The sequence below is a fragment of the Mytilus californianus genome, unplaced genomic scaffold, assembly GCF_021869535.1.
Source record: "Mytilus californianus isolate M0D057914Y unplaced genomic scaffold, xbMytCali1.0.p SCAF_10, whole genome shotgun sequence".
NCBI classification, from domain to species: domain Eukaryota; kingdom Metazoa; phylum Mollusca; class Bivalvia; order Mytilida; family Mytilidae; genus Mytilus; species Mytilus californianus.
This window is the reverse complement of record NW_026262582.1, coordinates 14,702,835-14,729,206: the sequence shown is the minus strand read 5'-3', so window position 1 is coordinate 14,729,206 and position 26,372 is coordinate 14,702,835. Positions and strand designations below refer to the sequence as shown.

Below are 26,372 nucleotides of genomic sequence, written 5' to 3'. Positions count from 1 at the left end.
TATTCAATTATTATTTTTACATGTTTATGCTACATGTATAAACACGAAATTATGTATGCATACTAGTTAAATCAATATTTTCGTTTGTTTACCATTCATTCATTGCATGTCGTAACGTTCTCACGTGTAGTCATATGCGTTGCATTTTATTGCAAATAAAATATAATTTTGAAATAGAGAAAATTGGAGTGCTAAAATCAAAAGAATAGAGAATAATAGGCAAAACAAAAACGAAAAGAGACAAATAGCCTAAAACATTATTTAAGAATACAGAATAGAAGATCACCAATCCTGACAAGGAACACAAATATCATTGATTAGTCAAAGTGTTTTACTTAATTTTGTTAATAGTGAACAAAACGGTAAAACATGTTACACAGAGGAACAAGTGATCAGTATGCTGGAGTTTCTTATTGACAACATATTTGTTGAATTTAGAGGTAGACTTTTTCAACAAATTGTCGGCTTTCCTATGGGAACGAACTGTGCGCCTCTCCTTGTCGACCTCTTCTTATTTTCAGACACTTGTCAAAAACAAAAAGATCTAAGAAGCCAGATCATTTGATTTCACATTCAGATATATTGATGATGTTCTTTCCATTAACAATCGAAACGTTTCAGATTGGGTTCCATTAATATATCCCCCAGAGCTAGAAATTAAAGAAACAACAGACACGGCTTCCTCTGCCTCAGTTTTAGACTTATAATTCGAATTTGACATAAGCGGTCATCTCAGTACCAGAATCTATGACAGACGAGACGATTTTAATTTTGAAATTATCAATTTCCCCCACCTTAGTAGCAATATTCCAACCTCACGTCCATATGGGATATACATTTCCTAACTCATTCGGTATTCAAGAGCTTGCAGCTGATACTCAGACTTTACAAAACGTCACCAGTGTCTGAGCAGAAAGTTGATGAACCAGGGTTATGTTACAGAAAGTGTTGTCCTTTTTCTGAAAAAGTTCATCGGAAGATACCAAGACCTTGTTGATATATATTCCGCATCAACATCTCAAATAATACATGATGGTCTTGAAGTTGGTACTGACGTTGTTTATCATCATTCTTTACGTGTTAAAGTGGTCCTATATTTGCCTTTGTAAATGATTTAACTTTACTGTTTAGTCCATTTTTGGTAATATCCTTTTGGCGTGGCTCGGTACTTATGCATCCCGCCATTGGGTATTGTGCTATGGTTATTTTTTGTGTTCTTTTCTTTCATTTTTGCTTATGTGCTTTGTCTATATGGCATTTTGATTTTCTTTGTTGATATTATCGTTTGTTTTTATAGTGATTAAGATTATAACACAATGTTGACTGCTATACCCCTATTTTTGACATTTTTTCCTATTATATCTGTTTGTTTTGTTCACACATTGTTGTCAATATAATGGAATTATATGCGACTGTCATACAAGTGAGAGGTTTAGCTAGCTATAAAACCAGGTTTAATCCACCATTTTCTACATAAGGAAATGCATGTACCAAGTCAGAAATATGACTGTTGTTTTCCATTCGTTTGATGTTGAGCTTTTCATTTTGCCATTTTATAAGGGACTTTCCGTTTTGAATTTCCTTGGAGTTCGGTGTTTTTGTTATATTACTTTTTATCACGATTAAAGAAATTTATTTTGAGAGTATAATTCTATCAACAGGTTTTTTTTTTAAATAGTGATATAGCAGAACTAACTTCTAAAAGTTATATTATTTATAAACCTAACATGCCTAGGAATTGTATGTTTAATACCTTATATAAAAATAAGGAGATTTGATATGATTGCCATAGAGACAACTAACCAACCGAGTTCAAATAACGTGGATATAAGCAATTATAGGTCACCGTATGGCTTCTAAAAGTTTCAATATTTTCACACTAGAATTAAATGGAAATTACCACTGTCACAGTATCCACAAAATGGGAAAAAGAACAAAATAATCGATATATGATGCGGGTGGGAGTAGCTGTCAATATTCGAGAGCTGCTGAAAACAGTTTTGAACTTAACTCGTCCTAACAAGAATATCCGTCTTATTAAACAAAAAGACCATCCGTCTAATTGTGTGTTTCATAACAATTTTTTTTCCGTCTGTGTGAGTATTTATAAACTTATGATCACATATTATGAACTAATTAACACTGCAACCTGAATGATTTCATTTCGTTTTTGTTTACAAATAAACTCAACCGGTGCTAAGGGCCGTCTTAAACTTGCAGTGAGGTGAGAGTTTGTTTTGCTCCGTGTTGAAGACCTTACTGTGACTTTGAGATGAAGAACAGCAATAAAAGCGCTGTTCCTTTGCTTTATTGTTTATATTTTGCTGTACATATACTGATTTTGTGTAATGGATGGATACCCCATACACTTTTTTCTCTATTATATACGTATTTGTGCTGTTTTTAACTGATATGTTTAAGAAAAATGTAGTTAAAATACGTATTGAAATACATTTAATGTGATTATATATCAGGCTAGTGGCAAATAAACAAAGATTAAGAAAAACTTAATACAACAAATGATTTATTTGAGACGATTTATCATTGTTGCGAACATGTGCTCGCAATTCATATAATTTTTTCAAAATTATATTATCAAATAAATATTTTGATCAAATGTTTCAAATCAGTTCCAAAGAATATGTATACAACTGTAATGATATTTAGTAAATTTATGATAAATGAAATAAATATACAAATTTTATTTATCAATTATCCAATGATAAAAGGTTAACGATTTTCCCGAAGATCCACATCTGCAGAGAGCCAAAGGGAAAGGTCAATATCTGGTATTTCGTCACAAAGGATTCTATTGTTCCTACAAAAAAGATCACAATATATAAAATATGTTTAAACTTCATATAATAAACAAATAGGCGCATACATATATGAAAGGACAGAATGATTAAAGAATGTCAGGTACTAATGTTTCTGTGATTAAATGAGACAGCTGAGTTTATGTCTTTTTCTTTATTTCTCTTGTATTCAATGGAAAATACATTTACTAAATCAGTAATATGATAGTTGTTTTTCATTCTTTCGTTGGTTGAAATAGTCGAGTATTTGGGTTTTTTTCAGGTTTTATGGACTTTCCTTTTTTTATTTACCTTGCAGTTCGATAATTTTGTTAATAATTTTATTTCCTGACACATCAATACAAAAACATCCCAGACAGAGTTTTCCTTTATGGTATGTTTTGTCAGAAAAAAATGTAATAATTCCTGATCGGTCTTAATTTTGTACCTTAGTCTTATTGAAGCATTTAAGCAGATGGCTTCAATATATAAGTGTTTGTGTTCTCGTTCTATTCCAATGCACGAATTTATTCATGTTTGTATTAATTATAGTAATTTTATTATTCAAATGGAATGAGTCATTTTAACATTAATAAAAGATGCTATACATTAGATTTGTGATGTTTGCACCGTATGAATATTCACCAAACTTGATGTTAACGGGTTCTTTGTATGTTTAACATGACCATGATAACTACAATATTTACTTACCCTTTTCTATTAGGAAGGAGGAACATATTATCTTGTATTTTATTAATACCGAGGTTACGACAAAATATTTTTGATATGCGTGTGTTTTCCTTTATAGATTTAAGTTGCGCTGAAAATAAATATGTTTTACAATTATATTTTACACGAGTAAGTTAGATAACATTTGGTGTTTGTGCTCACTGTTTATGAAAACGGTATCAATGACACTTGGAAAAGGATAACAAGTACTATATATATATTGGATTGTAGAACAGACAACACAATCATCGACTCTTCAACAAAGTAAAATCGTTTTTGAAAAATTACTTTATTTTATAACAAGTAATTTACAACGATTTTTTTTCATAATCACAACTGGAAGCAAAGTGAATCAAGAATCTCTACATTCTTCGGATGGACTTCAAAGAAGGTTGTTCAGTATCGGTTACTGTATTGTTTTTAACAAGCACACTGAATGATGCTAATTTCAGATACACATGTTAGTTGTTTTAAAATGCCTTAACTTGAATATTATTCCAGTGTGTTTGAGAACGTGAAAGCTGGTAAATGAGAAGCGAAATATACCAGAGGGACGTTCAAACTTATAAGTCGAAACTGACAACGCCATGGCTGAAAAAGAAAAAGACAAACAGACAAACAATAGTACACAAAACACAACATACAAAACTAAATTCTGAGTAACACGAACCCCACCAAAAACTGGGGATGATCTCAGGTGCTCCGATCTCAGATCAGGATTTTATGGATTTGTTAAAGTGAAAAGTGATATTTAAAAAGCATTGTATATGCATGATAGTCTTATGATTAGTACAAATGACAGATATAATTACACAATTACACTTTAAATAGTGTACCTTGCTTTGTTCACAGAATACGTAGGTGTGTTGGTTTAATTTCCGTCAAATGTGTGTCTTCTAAAAACCTTCTAAGATTATGTTCCACTGAATAACGATTGTCAAAAGTTAAACAATTTGTAATTGTTCACATTTAATAATATTTTCTAAGCTTGTAGCACATTCCTACTGTTAAGTAACATGTATTGATTTCATTTTCATTTTCTTGAGCTTCATTTTGTCTTTATACCAGTTTACGACTCAAAATCAATTCAAAAAATGTAATTATAAGATATCATTGAACGATGCAATATTTCAAGAATGAAAAAGTCAATCAAAACACAAAACAATAAAATATGAATTGATACAATAGACGCTAGGAGAAGATATATGATTTATAGTTTACTTACGTATTGAACATGTTGAGCCAATAAGACATACATATATCACTTTGTAATGGGATATGAAATGAATGTTCAATTGTTATTTCTTTATTAGATTTGTTTCAGTCAAAGGGGAGATAATGCAATTTAAAACCATTTCGCCAATAACAAATTCATTATAAGTCGGATGAATATATCGAATACTAAGTATGCATAACTTATAATGCTTCTCCGGGCGTTTACATTTACAGGCACTTGAAAAACTGCCATATCTTGTATTTCTGATGACCATAGCAATGTAAGTTTTGGGAAATCATTGAGAAAAGCGATTGGGTTTACCTTCTGTAAAGGAAAACATCTCACATGGCCGTTCGTACCAGAACCTGTCGCCACATTTGATCCGTTGATATTGCATTCCCAACAAACACTGGAACGTAGGTCCAACATTGAAACGTGCGTCTTTTTCTAGCATAGCGCCAATGAATAAATCTACGTCATCGGGTTCACTGAAAACAAATAAAGTTTATACAACAGAAATATCAAGTTGGTATCCTAATGAAATGCTACACAAAATCAAGAGAATGTTCACATTATAGAATTTTTACCAAATTGGTTTTGAAATTTCTCAGGGTTTAACCGTTTTGTGACAAATGCTATCTCTAAATTAAACCAGTCGGAACTCCAGAAAAGCTGCGTATTTGCGTGATTACGGAATAAAAACAATTGAAACCCAAATCAGTTGACAATTGCAGCGTTCAAAAACCCAATTCATGCAAATGAAAAACCCAATCATATGTCAAAACTATGCGTTCTCAACCCTTATTGTCGCTTTCGTGTGCGCTATTTACCCTCATCGATAAATTGTTGTCGCGTAAATATGTTTTTGTAATATTAGAAAATCAGAGTTAGGAAATCTACTTTCGTTCTTAAAATAGAGCGTTACATCAAATATCTGATCTAAGTCCCTGTTGGAATGAATTGTCCGTTACTCAAAACTGTATCCCCGGTAAACATAATGGACCAGTTTATGTAATTGGCAGATTAAAGCACCGCTAGTAATAATTATTTGACAACAGACTGCTGTGCGGAAGCACACAAGTATGTAAGTCACATTTATTTATCAATTCCTTAATGGAATAGGCGACAACTCCGAATAAATGTGACATTTTAGACGAAACCATCGACGGTGTCCTTTCTTCCTTCGATGAAAATACTACTTAGTATAAGCAAAGACACACAGTGTCAGATAAGACATTCTTCACCTGGAAAGGAAAGAACCCATGGCTAAATAAAATCGATTAGACGAGAGTCTCATATATATATTGCTCTAAATGTAAGTCTTTGACATGACATTGAGGTAACAAAATTACAACACATACAAGTGTTTGGGACCACAAAGGGACTCCAAATATTCAGCTGTCAGCAGTAACAAGAAACAATGAGTAGTCTGAACAAATGAATATCATTAATTGCCAAAGTTGCCTCTGATATCACAGGCACTTGTTTTTATCCATGGGAAGATCCACTATCAACGTATATTCTCGTAAATATATGTTGATAGTGGATCTTCCCATGGATAGGAATTCATGCCCATGTCTGATATGCTGATATTGAATGTGATGAAATGAAAAAATCTGACCCACATTTCACTCTTATAAATCATGACAATATTTTGTTCAAAACTAGTTACATACTTTGAATTGTACTATGACCCCAAACAAATGTGCTATAGAAAGGTAATCAGTTACTGCCCCACAAGTAACATCAGTTTATATATATTGACAGAAAATATAAAACTGGCAAAACTGTTGAAACAAACCAGACACTTATTAAAAAAAACAAAAAATGCTCGTCAGTGTTTAATCCAAATAAAACGGCTGTCACATGCATACTTGAAAGAAACATATTTAAGATAACAGTGGTGGAACATCTTTGTTTGATATGATCATTACATTATGACATGCCTCATTTCACTATTTAGATGATGAAAAAAACAAATACATTCATGAGCTTAGTGGTGAAAAAAACAGTTTGATATTTGCTTGAGGGGTGAATTAGAACTAATAACGTAATTTAAAAAAACTATTTCACTAAATTAAATCAAAATTAGTGGGTAAAAACCCCAATTTGTGAATTCTTATCTGGAGCTCTGAACCTTGTGAAACAGTCCGGAGGAAATTTCGCAAAAAGGATTTTTCTTTTTTTTTGGTATGTCATGGAATTTGGTAATATGATGTGTGCACCTCCAGTGTGTCTTTTTCGTCATTTTCTTTATAATGTAACTTGCGTAGAAAAGCATTTTTCTTTAAAGATATAAAAGGATGCATATCAAGAGAGGAAGAATACCAAAAGGACATTCAACTCAAAAGTCGAAAATAAACTGACAACTACTTGGCTAAAAAAAGAAAAGTTAAACAGATAGGTAACAGTACACAAAACAACATAGAAAAGCAAAGACTAAGCAATACGAATCCCACCAAAAACTAGGGCCGATCTCAGCTACTCCGGAAGGGTAAGCAGATCCTGCGCCATATGTGGCATCCGTCGTGTTACGCATGTAAGTAAAACCCAGTGATATGTCTAATTCGGTGGGTCACATTCGGGTGAAAGAGGACGAGATTGTAGTTACGACAATTGGAACATATCCGTCGTCATCTGTGAAACGGATATTCCATAACGGTCAACCAACCCGTCATGGTGTCCGTAAGATTTACCAAGGGATGATTTGAACTTCCCCACTTGGAACTCTTGGTTCAATAGCTTCCTTGTGAGCAGCAACCCTCTATCAAGGAAATCATGCTAGGAAACAAAACCTTGGAATATCGTTACCACTGGGAGATGTAAACTCCGCTGATATGTTGCTACATAGAAATGGAAAGTTCACAATTGGGAAGCTGAAATCATCTCTTTTGTTTTTTTCTCAACCGACCCTCATTGTCAATGTTTGATTTTAAATTGTTTAATACACTTAAACAAAATATTTTTTTACACAGTAAAGGATAAGAAATAGCCTTAACAGGTATCGCTTTGACGCAAAAGAGGAATTATTGTATTTTAGACTTTTTTACCGTAAGATTTCTCGGTACTAGTTGGTTTTTCAATGTCTTTAAGTATTGGCAATAAGATGTAGAAAAGAATAACATGAATAAAATGGAAAAAGTAGTTCCTTTTGTGCTTTCCCATGCAACAGTTTTATTTGTTTTAAACCCACGTGTTTCCTATGTCTATAATGATATGAATTTCAAGAGTTGCCTCCCGTTACCATGGATTTGACTATTCGGAAATAAAAATTAATTGTAGTTTACATTAACATTTAAGTACCCTTTCATTAAGAACAATGTGGTGGTTCAAATTTTGTACAAGCTATATTTTCATCAGATAACAGTAACACAAACGAAAATTAAGTTGATTTCACCCAATTATGGAATTACAAAACTGTACGTTTATGCCAAAACATTGACTGAAATTAGACAAAACAAAAATAGGTACCAAGGCTATTAGACGATCTACAAAAAAAAAACAAACGAAACATAATATAAAACATAATATATGTAACAAAAAAATAATAATGGACATTATATTCAGTTCATAGATATAAGAAGATGTGGTATGAGTGCCAATGAGACAACTCTCCATCCAAGTCAAAATTTATAAAAGTAAACCATTATAGGTCACAGTACGGTCTTCAACACGGAGCCTTGGCTCACACCGAACAGTAAGCTATAAAGGGCCCCAAAAATTACTAGTGTAAAACCATTCAAACGGGAAAACCAACGGTCTAATCTATATAAAAAACGAGAAACGAGAAACACTTATGAACCACATCAACAAACGACAACTACTGAACATCAGATTCCTGACTTAGGACAGGTGCAAACAAATGCAGCGGGTTTAAACGTTTTAATGGTACCAAACCTTCACCCTTTTTCTGAAACAATAGTGTATTATCACAACATAGAAAGACACACTATAAAATATCAACTGAAATAGCTTAACTCAATCAAAGGACATATTAACACCAGTGAACATACACTGAACAAATAAATTGGACCTATGATACAATGTAAATACAAAATAAATACACTAAGGGAAGAATAATAAAAGTAACATGTTATATCGGTATGAAATGTTAAACAATTTAAGGAAAACAATATGTTCGAACAAAAATATCAGCCATTTGCAATAACTTTAAACACAGGTAAATGAAAATAATTTGTTGTTAGGTATACGTGTACAGTTCCAATAGAGAAAGGAAATATTTTTACAAAATAAATAATTTTTGATGTTCATAGTACGAAGTGAAAATTTATAGTAATAACAAACACTTATCAAAGCTGGTATAAAGACCAGATATAACCCTGAATAACATTAAATAACAAAAAAGCATTACAATAAGTATCAACAGGTCAAATAAACAAGAAAGTACGATTTGAGAGTACTCGCAGTTACTGACATGCTTACTTGTATAATTCCTTAAGTGCGTTCCCAAACTTTCCAAATTTGTTAAATGATCTGATAGGTTCGAGGCCACATATTTCCCGCCATGTGTTGTATCCCGAAACTCCCTGTTCCCTCCCTCTCTGTATGTTCCTGGCGACAATATCAGATCCCGGTGCTTCTGGTAAACGAAATAAAAAGTTACGCATCCCATCGACAATGAAGCTGCAATGGAAAACTACAATATGATATTGTTATTTACCCACTTGGAAAAGTGAGTGTACTTATAAGAAACGTAATCGTCTCTACCTACGAATCATACTGGCACCAAAAAAACTACTAAAACTAATGTTTATAGAATGTTCATATTTTTTATTTCGCGGATGGAAGTAATTCTAAAATTCAAATCAGCGGTGTGCAACTGTATTTCACAACTCGAGCATGTCTGGTGATTATTTTATTAACATGTGTCGTCATGCACATTGAAATCCATATCGCACACTTAAAAATTGTATTCCGACAATCTCCGGCCATTATTAATGTCTAGTATAGGACAAATTTGAAATAAATCAAACAAAAGGACAAATTTTAAATATAAAAACCAAAGGGCAAAATATACCAAAACACTGAAACATATATTTTTAGTATAAATTTAGGTTATCAGTGTTGTTGTTTAAACGAGTGCTTTGTTCTGACTACTCTTAAATGATTTATTTATGCCGAGTTAAATTTCCGCAATTTGCAATTCATAAAATCAAACTGATCATAGAAAATTTATTTTCGCAATTTCCTTATCCTAGATATGAAATTTCTTAAAAATAAAAAGTTGTGCAATGTTTTTGCAATTTCAATTTAAAGAAAAACCCCGCTCAAAAATATCCTGGCGTAATCTTACTTGTCAATCTTGTTACTGGCTGTACAAGCTAAATGTCTTGCTAGAAATGGAATATTTGCACCATTGTTTTGTTGAACAAGTCGCGGACTATCAAACGTGTCTTTTAAATAATTGACAGTAACTGTGTTGCAACCTTCGTCCACGAAGTTTTGCTTGTTTGTAAGTTGAGAGTGACCATAGCGATGTGCTGCAACGTTGACCGAATCAATTATTTGTGGATTGACGTACGGGTCATATGAATCATCAAATACACCATCGTCAACATCTCGCGAGAATAACTTAAATTTGTTCATTGTCGCCCGACCAAGAATTAAAGGCAGAAAGTCGTTAAATGTGATATGTTGAAGCATAGCTATAATTATTTTTCGGGCTTCCTGGAAAACAGTATCGTGATTCCAATGTGGGTTTAGTATGTGCAGTTCTGTAGCAATACGGTTATGCTCCCTAAGCCAAACTGAATGCTGAACACTAAGCATTGGCGACTCCGATACTCGACTGTCACCTGAAATGAAGTTGTTAAGTAATGTTTTAGAAATTTATAGTAAAAGTTGAATGCATATATCCAGCAATTTTCAATACTATGGAATAGGGTAGAGATAATTTCGATATCAATTTTATTTCGACTAAACGATAGAAGTTGACAAAAATTACTGAAATTAGATGTTGGTACACATACTTTGTATAACTTTCACGTGCTAGTTATATTAAGCTAGCAAATATCTTATATAACGTTTTAAATTTTTTAAATTGTAATTGGTACCTGCAACTGGACATCTGTTTGGTTTTATCGGATCAAAACAAGAATTCACTCCAGCTGGTGTTGGTAATAGGTTGTCATCGGTTTTCAGCAAAACTGAAATGGATATTGAGTAAAAAGATTCAAATAAAGAGATGATTTATCTCTATGAAATTATTAAATATATGCATACAGTAAGTAGATATATTATCAAACACAACCAAATGAATTTTAGTCTAAAAATATATATACATTGTATAAAACTGGGAACGCTTTCACTTATCGCAACATTAAACTATGCATCGTTAAGATTGTAGAAGTATTTTCTTTGCCGTTAAGAAATTTAGAGATGTTGGATAAAGCATTTTTATGTAGCAACATTCCAGCAGCGCCTGCTTACGGAGTATATATCTACCAGTAGATACCGATTTAGACTTATTACCGGGTTTGTACTAACAACCCAAGTTTTTGGTGGGGTTCGTGTTGCTTAGTCTTCGGTTTTCTATGTTGTGTCATCTGTACTATTATTTGTCTGTTTGTCTTTTTATTTTTGGCCATGGCGTTGTCAGTTTGTTTTCGATCTATGAGTTTGACTGTCCCTCTGGTATCTTTCGTCCCTCTTTTATCTCCGAATTTGTTCTTACGTGATCAATACGACTTATGCCACATGTGAATATGGATCCTTACATCAACTATTTTGTGGGGTTGCTAAGTCGTCAGTTTTCTATGTTGTGTTTTGTAGAGTGTTGTCTTTTCATCGATTTTCGTTTTGTTTTTTTTTTCTGCCAAAGCGTTGTCCATTTGTCTTCGAATTATGAGTTCTAATGTCCTTTTGGTGTCTTCCAAACTCAAAATGTGTGTAACTTTTGGCTAAGGCCATCTATGCTGGAAATTAGAAAATTAATACTCAGTATTTGAAATGGTCTTTGAATTTTATTAGTAAAGAAAGAATCGATGACTTTTCGTGTTGTCACTGGAGTATATATTTACAATAAAACACTCACAGCTGTTAGGAACACGCAAAATCTCGTTCAACTCTTGAGTACTTCCATATACAGTGCTGGCATCTACGAAGGGTGTTGCAAGGTTTATCTGTTGTCTTACTGCAATATTTATAAAACGCATGAGGAAAAGAAGGAAACCTGTTGGATTTCCTATTGGAACTACCAAAACAGTGATTGAAAGGAAAATAAAATCTGACAGGCATCATTTTGCCGTCTGGGTGCTCTCTTTTAATCTCTAATTTCTTATCATAAATAGGAATAGCTTGATTTGTTTTATCTGTGGATTTTTGTGTGAACTATTACGTCTTCACATACGGAATTAAAACACCAAAATTGAAATTCTTAAGGGCACTTAAAGATATTTGCCAAATGTCAACTAAGTTACTCCCCAACCCTATTTAAACGAAAATTAAAAAAAACTTTGAGTTTGAGGATTATTTAACTGAACTTCTATCTTAATCACCCACTCAATGTCAAAAGTAGCCGTTTTTTTTATTTTGCCAAGAAAACTTTTCCTTATCAAAATTAAATGACGCAAAACAAAAATACTTTATTCTTTTCATTATGCCACATGTAAAGAACAATAAAGCTACAAAAAAACAAGGGAGAAAATCGCGAATATCTACTTTGAAATAAGAATTGTCGAATGCGCATCCGGTGCTGTATATTTGGTACCGTTAATGTTATTTTACACAACAATACATCATTTGATTTTGATTTCACGCTTTGTTGCTTGTCTATAAGTTGAAAAGTAAGTGTTATACGCAGATATTGAATAGTTTTATCCAATTATTTAATTGCCAAAAGTCAAATGTCATATGTGTATGTTTAATAAATTTACGCCAATAACAACGATGAAAATATTTTGAGAATTCGTCCTGAACATGCATGAAATATTTGCTACTGGACGTGACGCAACCAACAATCAATTATCCTTTCAGAACTGGCTAGACAAGAGCTGAGACAATGGTACTTTAACCGATTTTCCTTACCTCCATCTGCATCCATTCTTGGTGTGGCTCTTACAAAATTAAGACACCCAGGTGGTAACACCTTATCATTACCGCGAATTTCAAGAGGAAAGCAGAAATTGATACTGAAAGTAAGAACATACAAGATATTATTGGTTCTTGTTTAAGGTATTTTAGTATAAGGCAGATTTCCTCTATCAAATAATAACGAAAATTGAATGCATATAAAAGATACAGAATAATCAACGACATAAAACATTAAATTATACGCAATACGAACACTTTACTTATTTCTAGCGTACAAAGCGCTTTTCGTGAATTATCAACAATTTGAAAGTCAATGACGAATAAGACCTGAACACATGAAACACTATACGACCAAAACTGAAGGACCTTAAACTCTTGGTAAGGTTCGTGAGATGGTACTTTGATAGGCACTGCAGTTCCCTTCTTTAGCTCATGGATTCACTCCCAAGTCTTTCTGTGGGTTGTTGTTGCTCATTTCTGAATTGTTTGTGTAGTTTTACGGACTGTCTCTTTCGGGTTTTTTAATGCTTTGCCAATATGCTATTGTTTTTCTTCGTCCTTTTCGTTTTTGTCCTTAATGTATCATTTGATTTTTTTATATATTTTTTTGCCTGGTTATAACACTATTCTGTTTAGAGGGAAGAGGAGGGGTTCTGTAACAATGTAATCAAAATGCCACTTATCGTGTCCAAATGCCAGATCAATAAATAATCATATAACATGTTTATAGTAAAAAAAAAAAGAATAATTCATACGCAAAGTTAATAAGAACGCAAGGAAAAAAGCGTTTTACACATGCAATAAATGCTATTTAAACATACTTATCCATTTGAGGATTTTCACAGCAGTCATTTTCAGGAAATGCTACGAAAATAAAAAGTTTTAGATAAATAGAAATCTTCTGTAAGAGCATTTGATTAAAAAAAAAAATAACAAGTTACGAATTTCGTGCATCCGGAGCGATTTTCTAGATTTACCGTCAACGCTAAAACCTAAACATTTGAAAGCCACAGATGTATAAATACGTAGAATCGTCGGGAACATTATGACCAATATGTACCTAAAAAGCACAGCCAGTTTATAAATGGGAGTCATACCCGTTTGTTATAGAAGATTTTGTGTATTCGTTTAGTGAAAACAACAACTACACACAAAAATAAACACATCTATAACAATAGAACTTATTGTTTAAAGAATAAAATCAAATGAAATAAATTTCAAGATAATTATTTGAAAAATAACAGCTTTTTCAAAGATAATTGGTATTGAACGTTATCGGTGTTCCCACTGTCTATACCACTCTATTGAGCTCTTCACAAAATTGCTTCTTACGTCTTTGTTACGTCAAATACGTTAACCAGACCTTAATAACTTTGACCCGGACATATCACCGACGTCATAATGAATGAACCGACGTTGATAAGTTTGACACGATATTATCAAGTCATCTCCCGGTTTGCTGATGAAACAAAGAAAACACTTGTTTCTATCATGCAAGATACACAAAAACAATCGATTATCAGATTTTCATTATATTTATATTGTAAAATGTCAGCTGCTTGACACAATATGAAGCCTTTTAGAACTCGTTCGCTGCAATAACTCGACAAAAAGCTTCATATTGTGACTCGCAGCTGATATTTTACAATATCAATATGCATACAACCTTAAAATCCAAACATTTGTGTCACTTACTAGAAAATCTCAAAAACACGAAAGAGAGGCAGAAAATGCCAAAGGGATATTCAAACTCATAAGTCGAAGACAAAACGTCAACACCATAGCAAAAAATGAAAAACGACCAAAAGACAAACAACAGTCTATGAATCACAACATAGCAAACTAAAGACTGTGCAACACAAGCACTATCAAAAACTTACAGGGTAGGTCTCGGGTGCTCCGTCAGGATAAGTGATCATTAAGACCAAAATAGGCTAAAAAGAACATCCAATGACGTTTGAACTCAGATATATCAGTGGAATTTTGAAAATGATTTCAAGTATACAATTTATTTTACAAAGTTTACCCCATGAAATTGAAAGAAAATAGTTTTATTTACCAATATTAACATGTCAGTACCTATACAACGCGTTTACATGTTTATATCTCAACAAACTGGTAGTTACTTTTCAAATGTTTTTAAATTAATCATTATTTTTTAAACATTTTGGATTTCGAGTTTAAAAAACATTAATCGAAATAGCTGCTTGTCTCTCTTCAAACATAATAGCAAAATGATATCGATGGCTAGGTAATTATCCGTGAAAAAATGTAAACGTTTGAAATAAAAAGAAAAAAATCGAGGCTTGTCATTAAAAATTTGCGATAAAACAACATGATGATACCTATAGATCTATTATAAATTCTTACGTGGTATCTCCGTTTCCATGACCTCGTGGGATAAAAATTGGCCATATGATACAACTTGTCCAGATCTGATTCTATCACTCTGTATTGGTGGTCCTAATCCTTGGTCCATTATTGCTTGTGATACCAAACGGGCGTTGGGTAATTTATCACCACGTTTTGCTTCTCGTGGTAATCCTTTACCTAAAATATGAACGATTCTAAAATACGTATTTCGGAAATTTGGATAACAGTATTGATTTTTTTGGAAGGTTATGATGGGAATGACAACTAAATCGTGTTATGAAGCAATTGATCTATAATTCATACATACTGCCAAGGTACTAGTAATACATTCTTAATGTTTTGCTCAAAAACATATCGTGTAAAATTTTGGGACCTTAGGACAATCAGCAATTCAGCAAGTATTTCATATTCTGACAAGGAATAAAAGTCATTAACACAGGTACAATATGGGAAAAAGAATACAAAGTTATCCTGATTTCAAATGATAGATAAACAACATAAATTATTCATTACATTTTGGGCATATGAAATGGTTGATCATTTAGTAAAACATCGGGAACAATGATTGTAACAACATACAATTGATCAGGATACTCTATGTCTATAGCAAAACGTTTGGAACGACAATCAATTAATGGAATTTGCAAAATAATTTCTACCACTTGACACTTCTCTGGTGACAAATCAACGACTTAAAATATTGTTTTAGAACTGCGAATCATTGTAAAAAGTATCAAAATATGGCTGTTATAATGGAATGTGTTCTGTATTTGAGACATATTGACTGAACTGGCTGAATGATGAAAATGATTATTAAAAAAACTCATTAAAGACGCCAGGCTTAAGATTTAAAACGCCATACTTGAGTTTCGTATACATAGAACTCATCTGTGTTACTGGAAATAAAACAGTTTAAAGGCCAATCAAAAATGAAATTGAAGAGCATTAAAAACGAAATATCTAAAAACTGTATAAGAATTAGGAATGTTGTCCTTACCATCTGCATAGTCAAATATTTTGTTCCCATTTCTATCAACACATCTCTCAAACAAAGTGTTAGCTTTTCCACATTCTGGGTTGTTTAGGTTGTTACATGCTCCATCAATCGTTCTATACTTAGCATCAGCATCACACGCTGTGTTTGAAAAAGAGATATAAAAGAAGTTGTTTTAGATGAAGAGTAGAATCGCTCTGTTTATGGAGCACGAGTATGTTAATTTCTTCATTAGTTTGAGTTTCTGTTGCTCAATATTCAGTCTTATGTGGAGTGTTTTTGAATTTGTTTGTCTTTCGTCATATTTTCGTTTTCACTATGGAATTGTATATTTTTCTTCAGTGTGACGGTTATGCAACTTTAATTTTTCCCCCGATTTGTACTCTTATTCAACACTCTATCCCTGTTACATTAGTCACTGAATAACGAGGGAAATCATTCAGTAGAATGAAAAAAACGTTATGTTAATCTTTCAATATGAAATAGATTAACACTTATATTTATATATGTTACCGGATATTGAGACATGTTTTAACCGACGTGTATTTATAACAGATGTGTGCTTTGACGTTGAAGGTATTAAAAAAAATATCGTTGGCCAGCGGAATTTAATTCGTTGAATGATTATTGCATATTATCTCGGATTTAGCAAAAGGTTAAGAAGGTATCCTTTTATTTTTCCTATTATATATGTTACCGAATATTGAGACATTTTTTCACCAACATTTATTTACAAACGATGTGTGCTTTGAACCTGAAGGAATTTAACAAAATATCGTTGGTCAGCGGGATTTAAAACGTTGAATGATTATTGCATATTATCTCGGATTTAGCAAAAGGTTAAGAAGGTATCCTTTTATTTTTCCTATTATATATTTTACCGAATATTGAGACATGTTTTCACCGACGTGTATTTATAAACGATGTGTGCTTTGAACCTGAAGGTATTTAACAAAATATCGTTGGTCAGCGGGATTTAAAACGTTAAATGATTATTGCATATTATCTCGGATTTAGCAAAAGGTTTAGAAGGTATCCTTTTATTTTTCCTATTATATATGTTACCGAATATTAAGACATGTTTTCATCAACATTTATTTACAAACGATATGTGCTTTGAACCTGAAGGTATTTAACACAACATCGTTGGTCAGCGGGATTTAAAACGTTGAAAGATTATTGCATATTATCTCGGATTTAGCAAAAGGTTGAGAAGGTATCATTTTATTTTTCCTATTATATATGTTACCGAATATTGAGACATGTTTTCATCAACATTTATTTACAAACGATATGTCCTTTGAACCTGAAGGTATTTAACACAATATCGTTGGTCAGCGGGATTTAAAACATCGAATGATTATTGCATATTATCTCGGATTTAGTAAAAGGTTTAAAAGGTGTCCTTTTATTTTTCCTGTTATATATGTTACCGAATATTGAGACATGTTTTCACCAACATTTATTTACAAACGATATGTGCTTTGAACCTGAAGGTATTTAACACAATGTCGTTGGTCAGCGGGATTTAAAACGTTGAATGATTATTGCATAATATCTAGGATTAAGCAAAAGGTTTAGAAGGTATCCTTTTATTTTTCATAGTATATATGTTACCGAATATTTAGACATGTTTTCACCAACATTTAATTACTATTGCTTTTAACCGGAAGGTATTAAACACAATGTCGTTGGTCAGCGGGATTTAAAACGTTGAATGATAATTGCATATTATCTTGGATTTAGCAAAAGGTTTAGAAGGTATCCTTTTATTTTTCCTATTAAATATGTTACCGAATATTGAGACATGTTTTTACCAACATTTATTTACAAACGATATGTGCTTTGAACCTGAAGGTATTTAACACAATATCGTTGGTCAGCGGGATTTAAAACGTTGAATGAGTATTGCATAATATCTGGGATTAAGCAAAAGGTTTAGAAGGTATCCTTTTATTTTTCCTATTATATATGTTACCGAATATTTAGACATGTTTTCACCAACATTTAATTAAAATTGCTTTTAACCCAAAGGTATTTAACACAATGTCGTTGGTCAGTGGGATTTAAAACGTTTAATGATTATTGCATATTATCTCGGATTTAGCAAAAGGTTTAGAAGGTATCCTTTTATTTTTCCTATTATATATGTTACCGAATATTGAGACATGTTTTCACCAACATTTAGTTACAAACGATGTGTGCTTTGAACCTGAAGGTATTTAACACAATATCGTTTGGTCAGCGGGATTTAAAACGTTAAATGATTATTGCATAATATCTAGGATTAAGCAAAAGGTTTAGAAGGTATCCTTTTATTTTTCCTATTATATATGTTACCGAATATTGAGACATGTTTTCACCAACATTTATTTACAAATGGTGTGTGCTTTTAACCTGAAGGTATTTAACACAATATCGTTTGTCAGCGGGATTTAAAACATGGAATGATTATATGTAATATCAAAGGATTTAGCAAAAGATAAATTCGTTACACAGTGTGCTAGTGACCTAATACGATATGGAATTTACTGACCCCGTATAATCGTATTAGGTCACTAACACACTATGTAACTAATAATCCAAAACGATAAAATTATCAGGGACTGAAATAGCTGTCTAGTAAAGCAGTGAATCATGATTCAAGTAAAGGGATTGTAAACGTATAAATGTGACAGATGTTTAACATGTTTTACTAAATTTGAATGTTGCTTATATCTGTCATTTTGAAATTTATGTAACACAGTTAGGAAAATACTTAAAATATCTACTTTGTTCTCTTTTTGATTAGATCCATAGTATGCTTTACATGTAGAAAATGATAAATAAAAATGAGAGAGTAAGGCTTGTTTTACTGTTTAGTGTATTTTACTAAGCATTTTAGATTCACAACATGAAGGCCTATGTTACTGCAAAAAAGTATTGCTTTTAACCTACTTTAAATATTCTTATGTATGATGTTAGTAAAAAATGTCCATTATCTTCAGTTACATGACACTGAATATAAATTCTTATCTGTATTATTCCATTTCAATTGTAAGTCTTATCACATTTTGTGAATAAACTCAGCATAGATACTAGTATTAGACTTGTGTACGGCAGAAGCTCGTTTCGTCTACAAAAGACTCATCATTGACGCTCGAATCAAAAAAGTTAAAAGGCCAAATAAAATACGAAGTTGAAGAGCATTGAGGATCCGACATTCCAAAAGGTTTTACCACATACAGCTTAATATGTAATATATTCCTGGGATAGAAATTCCTTAGGTTTTGTGATGCTGAAATATGCCAAGAATCACATTTTCTTGTTTCGCTGATGAGTTTATATTCATATATGTAAAGTAAATGTTTATTAACGTCATTTTGATAACGAAATAATTCTTTCCGCTCAGCTTAACATGTGTAGGCATAATAGTTTAGATTATCTTTACACATTTACACAACCTATGCACGGGGTAAGATGTTGACAAATATGATGCCTACACATCTGTCCGTATTAAAACATTGTAAAATTGTCATAGATCATGTATCGAATAAATGTTTTCGATTCTAATAGGAAAATTCAGATCTTTTAACATTCGATGTCGGCCTATTAGACACATTACAGAGCAGCCATTTTGAATGAAGCATAAACGTTCTTAAGTTACAAAGAAATATTTGCCATGGCGTTGTTAGTTTCTATTCGACTTATGAGTTTGAATGTCCCTTTGTTATCTTTCGTCTCTCTTTAACGATATACAATAGTGTACTATGTTGAATATTGTATTTAACTCCTACAGAAATGTATGTTTTGATCTTCAGCGAATTCAAAATTACAACTGATGTTGCAAATTTAATATCCATGGTGACGTCAAGCACGTGCATCCCTTGTTTAATTGAAATAAGAAAAGGACTTAGGTTACAAAGAAAAATAAGAGCGTCGATTTAGAATTATTATTTTGACCTCCTGGTGACCTTCTAATTCCTCGTGTTGCTATCCTCTTGACCTATTCCCCGAAACTACTTTTATTCATACACGAAAAGGCATTTTTGTTAACGTTTGGTCATTATCGATCAGCTATTAAAATTGCATTTTTGATTATACTTAAATTGAGAATGGAAATGGGGAATGTGTCAAAGAGACAACAACTCGACAGCAGAATACAGCCGAAGGCCACCAATTGGTCTTCAACACAGCGTGAAAATTCCGCACCCGGAGGCGTGCTTCAGCTGGCCCCTAAACAAAAATGTGTATTAGTTCAGTGATAATGGACGTCATACTAAACTCCAAAACATATAAATGAACTAAAATTAAAAATCATACAAGACTTACAAAGGCCAGAGGCTCCTGACTTGGGACAGGCGCAAACATGCGGCGGGGTTAAACATGTTTTGTGAGATCTCACCCCCGCCCCTCCACCCTATACCTCTAGCCAATGTAATAAAAACAAACACACACCAATACGCACAGTAAAACTCAGTTTAAAAGAAGTCTGAGACCGATGTCAGAATAGGTAACAAAGGAAACTAAGCAAAATGACAATGATACATAAATTAACAAAGGACTACTAGCAGTTACTGACATGCCAGCTCCAGACCTCAACTAAACTGATTGAAAGATTATGTCTGCATCATATAAAAACCAAGCACCATTCCTCCCGTTAGGGGGTTTAGTATCATACCATCATAAAATATATGAAAAGAACATAACCCGTATCATACCAACAACTGATTTTAGAATAAATGTGTTTATTTCCGATGCAAAGACCCTATGAGTGAATCAATATTAAAACCAAAATTTGCCATCTTTAATGACCTGACAACAGTATCGTAATTATATCCCTTCTTAATAATTAGATATAGGAAGATGTGGTATGAGTGCCAATGAGACAACTCTCCATCCAAGTTACAATTTATAAAAGTAAACCATTATAGGTCAAGGTACGGCCTTCAACACTGAGCATTGGCTCACACCGAACAGCAAGCTATAAAGGGCCCCAAAAAATCACTAGTGTATACCATTCAAACGGAAAAACCAACGGTCTAATCTATATAAAAACGAGAAACGAGAAACAAGTATGAACTACATAAACAGACGACAACTACTGTTATCAGATTCCTGACTTAGGACAGGTGCAAACATTTGCATTAATAAGTCTGTTTAAAGGTCTGGTTTGCTTTTGAGGGGAATACTAGCATTTATTAAATTTTTTCTGTAATAAATGGTCCGGAGGTGTAGACATATTATAGTGTCAACTACCTACACCCGATCAAGAGAAATACATGTAATTAATTGTTGCTTGTATCAAATCGTGCCACATTTTTAACCCAATAAATATAACACCTAACTTTCTATGTTGTATGTTCCTAACAAGAAATACAATATATGCCTCAACTCACTATCGACATGTTTTCGCATTCTGAGTTCTTAAGTCGTCTAATCTGAAATTTTCTCCATTGTGACCTTTTCTCGATTGTGACCTTTTCTCGATTGTGTCCTTTTCTCGCTTGTGACCTTTTCTCGATTGTGACATTGAACTGAGTGTATATTCGTATGACGGATGTTGTATGAATAGCAGACGTTACCTGCCATGTCGAAGCACACATACATTTTTGCTCCCTTTAAAGTTCGAATTTTGTCTGCTACCTTTATTTGCCTTCGATTAAATTTTATGAAATTTTAACATCGACAAACTACTGTTTCCTTGCCTATTTGATAGTTCCAATTTGCTGAGTTCTGCGATTCTGATTTTTTGCACACCAATGTAACAATAAAGACATGTGGTGTGATTGTAAATGAATAACTATCCAATGAAGTCCAAATAACGTGGGAAAATATTGGTCATCCTACGGCCTTCAACAATTAACAAACCCCATACCGTATGGTCAGCTATAAAGCAATAAAATGAAGAAATGTGAAACAAATATAACGAGTAAACCAACGGCCCGATTTATGTTAAAACAATCAACAATAACGAACATAACAGACAGAAAACAAAATTCAATGAATCATCGGCTCTTGACAATCATATCAAAAAATGAAGGAATTCAACACGTATTTTTGTAATTTTATCTTTCTAGCATCAACAAGATTAACCATTTTGTTTCACCTCAACTTTAATCATTAAATGATATTTTTGCTACCTTAAGGCGGTAGTTAGTATCTTTATATGTGTACTAAAATTGATATAAAATTAGAAAGTCCATTTCAGCATTTTAAATAAAAGTTCACTTATTAACTAAGAACTGAATATTTTGTTACTAATTAGTGATGTTACATTGCAATAAATCAGGTGATGACCATTGATTTTCTTCGGGCCAGGAGAATTCTCAAAATGAATATTCCGTTCTGGTAACAGCTGAAAAAAATAACCTTGCCTGAAACAGGGTGGAAATGGACATTCTGCAACATAAAATACAGGAATAAATCGTATACAAAGGTGCAAAGCCACAGAATAAATAACCATGCGTAGCAACAAATGAAAATGAGGTCGATTCAAAACAAAATCTTCCTGTCCTTAATTTATAAAGAAAGCAGAAAACGACTAACAGTGATGCAAATGTAAGAGATAATCATCGCATCTATTTTCTACTACATGCACATTCAAAATACGAATCAGACAAAAAACCTAACTTTTGCTAAATGACATACCTTGCGAATCTGTCTCTTTTAAAATATATACTAATATAGTAATGCCCAGACTTAATACATTTTTCATTGTGTAATACTTTGATAAATATGTTGTCCCAAAATGAAGAACAGTCTTGGCTTGTTGGACTTTTATACATTTATTTTTTGTATATGCAATCCTAATCACATGATATTCTGACCAATCAGTAAAATTCTTGACACTTCCCTGACATTACGGACGTAAACTGTTCTTGAAAGTACCCTTTTTTATCCAAATGTTATTTTCCTGGTGCATATATGTCCGGTATTTATTTATCTAAACTTTGATTTTTTTTTTTTCTTTTAATATGTGACACCAAAGACTGTCTTGCTTATAACCAGCATGACACATTTATGACAAAGTAAACGGTCATTTAAGAAACTGAATAATAATCGCAAATGGGTTTCTTACCTTAAATTGTTCGTTCGTCTGTCAAAATATAGAAGGCTTCCATTTTGATCAAGGTACCTTTTCTTATTTTACTTCTAAAGTTGTACAAGAGTTGGGTGAGTTCTCCAAAAACAATGTCATATGTTAATATGTGTGTCTGAAGTCAAAATACTCAAGTGTTTGTTTGTGTTCATATCTAAGTTAATATGTCAATTGCAATACATATATTTCGTTTTCTTTGAGATTTGTTCTGGACCTGTAAAGACTCGGGATTATATAAAGTTTAACTATACACACTTGTCTTTTGTTGTTGACCAAATGGTTAACTCTTGTTTTGTCCCATCATATTGTTGGATTAGAGTATCAATAATGTATACCAATCATCTTCATTTTTAAACGTATAAACATAGCATGCAAGAGGGATCTATGCAAAAGTGTCAGTTAAGGTATACTTGAAAAACATGTAAATGAGTTTGATGAGTGTCTGTATGGAGTTTACATAATAGAGAATAATTGGCAAAAAGTGCCGAATAAAGGACAAAAAATAAAAAAGAATCGACAAAATAAGACCAATAAAATAAGAATAGAGAATAATAGGAAAACTAAATAAGATTAAAGAAAACTGACATAAAAAGTTAACGAATAAAGAAATGGAAGACACCCATCCAGACCCTCTTTTATGAAAAAAAAATCATTTGTACCCTTATTATACTTTCAAAACAATAATTCGTCAGAACATATCTTGATAAATAGTCTGTATGTATGCGTGTATGCGTTTATGAATGTGTGTTAAATACAGTAAAGGGATAAAATGAATTAAAACATAAATTGGACAGCACAGCAGATCACATCACAGTGCAACACCTGACTAAGCCGAAAAATAACGCATATACTAACAATCGCCTAACTTTACCATTTTTTTCATGAATACACATTTGTTTTTCTAGACCACAAGTCTTTAAAATAAAACACACAGTATATATATTAACCAACAATATTGCAGTATTGTTTAATGCAATTAAGATTGTCGTTACATATAACCAAACACTAATCGTAACGGATGAATGTTTTGCTGATAAGATGAGTGTATCCTTTTCTAACAACAATGGATCATAACACATTTGTACATTTTTAAAACAAAATCTTCCTTCATTCATTTGTACTAGTTTCCGATTAAAATTATTTACTGTGCATTTGTGATTATAACGATATCTTTATCAATAGGTTGTGTAAATTCAAAAATCCCCTTCTCTACTTTTTCATGCATTTATTTGTACAATCTTTGCTGACTAGAAGATAAATATTTTTTTAATTAATGAAATACCTAACATATTTAATGTTGTAAATTGGAATCTAGTCAAAATTCATAACCTGTAAGAAAGGCAAAACTTAAAAACATAATTATACAAAGAAACATTATAAAAGTGAAGCAACAATAAACTGGACGAGATTTGTGTTAATGATCACGTATTGTACTGGACTACCTTGCACATACAATATAAAATTGATTAGAATTTACTTGTGAGGTGTAATGATAAAAATAAGAAGATAGAACCACCGACTTTCGATAGGAAAACTGACAATCCTTGTCAATTAAGGTTGGAGTCGAGAGTACCTGCCAGTTGCTGGACTCGAACTCACAACCTCAGTGTTTCCACGCTAGTGATACAGTAGTTCAACTACTTAGACAGCGTGGCTCCATTTTAATGGTTGGAATGAGTCCAAATGTCTTAGGTATACGAATCGCGAGTCTGACATACAATGCTATAAGCCTGGTATCTTCAATAAGTTTTTCTACAAAGGGCAACTGGAAAAAAATAAATATGGGAATTTCAGTAATTGCAAGCCCTTTGATAATTATATCATTAGCATTAAAACTTTGAAAAAGTTCAAACCGTTGGCATTTATTTAAAACTTTTAACAGCTTCAATTCAACTATGACTTTTTATAAGTTTTGTGGCAATTTCCAAATTATTACACGTTCTAAATCCTGTGTTTCATGGATGAATATTTGACACATTATTCTTGTATCAGTTACGAAGAAAAATGTTTCAAAACAAAGGAAATCGATTTAAAGTTCCTGACTGTAAATGCTAATCAAGCTGAAATGATCATCTCCTGATTAGGGAATCGTGCCTTTTTATTTGCCTTAATATGCAATAATCTTCTGAGGAGATTGGTACACAATAAAATTGAGAATGGAAATGGGGAATGTGTCAAAGAGACAACAACCCGACCATAGAACAGACAACAGCAGAAGGTCACCAACAGGTCCTCAATGCAGCGAGAAATTCCCGCACCCGGAGGCGTCCTTCAGCTGGCCCCTAAACAAATATATATACTAGTTCAGTGATAATGAACGCCATACTAAACTCCAAATTGTACACAAGAAACTAAAATTAAAAATAATACAAGACTAACAAAGGCTAGAGGCTCCTGACTTGGGACAGGCGCAAAAATGCGGCGGGGTTAAACATGTTTATGAGATCTCAACCCTCCCCCTATACCTCTAGCCAATGTAGAAAAGTAAACGCATAACAATACGCACATTAAAATTCAGTTCAAGAGAAGTCCGAGTCTGATGTCAGAAGATGTAACCAAAGAAAATAAACAAAATGACAATAATACATAAATAACAACAGACTACTAGCAGTTAATGACGTTAGACGTTGTTTAGAAATTCATTGGTATTGAACAGAGTCAATATGTACAGAATTTTGATACAGAAAATACAACATTGACACAAGTGTCTTGCCTTGGGATGTGATAAGTCACACTTTGCAAAAAATCACTCTGTTTCAAACAAAGAAATCTCTGAAACTTAACATTAGCGAGATGTTTGATTTCTTGATTGACAACATATTTGTTGCGGTAGAAGGACGTGATTGCATTGTCAACAAACAATCGACATTCTCATGGAAACCAACTGTGATCCTCTTTTTGCCGACTTGGCTGACTTCATACTGGATCTTCTTAGGAGGAATGAAAAGAAGCTAACATTATCCTTTAACGCCACGTTCCGCTATAAAGATGGTATCATCTCACTTACAATTAAAAGTTAAGTAACTATGTTGAATGCATCTATCCCATCGAACTTTCATCTAGAAATTGGAAATAGGGGTCGTTTGAGGAAAAAAAAACATCACGACAAAACAAATGATGGCAGCTTCCCAT

At 32.6% G+C, this 26,372-nt stretch overlaps 1 protein-coding gene across 1 annotated transcript; it reads right to left on the bottom strand.

Annotated features, from left to right (window-relative positions):
- Positions 1 to 2,695: 2,695 nt before the first annotated feature.
- LOC127717662 (peroxidase-like protein) lies at positions 2,696 to 22,894 on the bottom strand. The gene is made up of 12 exons (XM_052223406.1): positions 22,790 to 22,894; positions 16,163 to 16,300; positions 15,163 to 15,342; positions 13,614 to 13,656; positions 12,787 to 12,890; positions 11,795 to 11,893; positions 10,815 to 10,907; positions 10,055 to 10,556; positions 9,184 to 9,384; positions 5,062 to 5,228; positions 3,507 to 3,615; positions 2,696 to 2,818 (listed from the first exon to the last, which is right to left on the bottom strand). The coding sequence occupies exons 1-12, from the start codon at positions 22,854 to 22,856 to the stop codon at positions 2,731 to 2,733; spliced, it is 1,791 nt and encodes a 596-aa protein (XP_052079366.1). The 5' UTR covers positions 22,857 to 22,894; the 3' UTR covers positions 2,696 to 2,730.
- Positions 22,895 to 26,372: the final 3,478 nt, after the last annotated feature.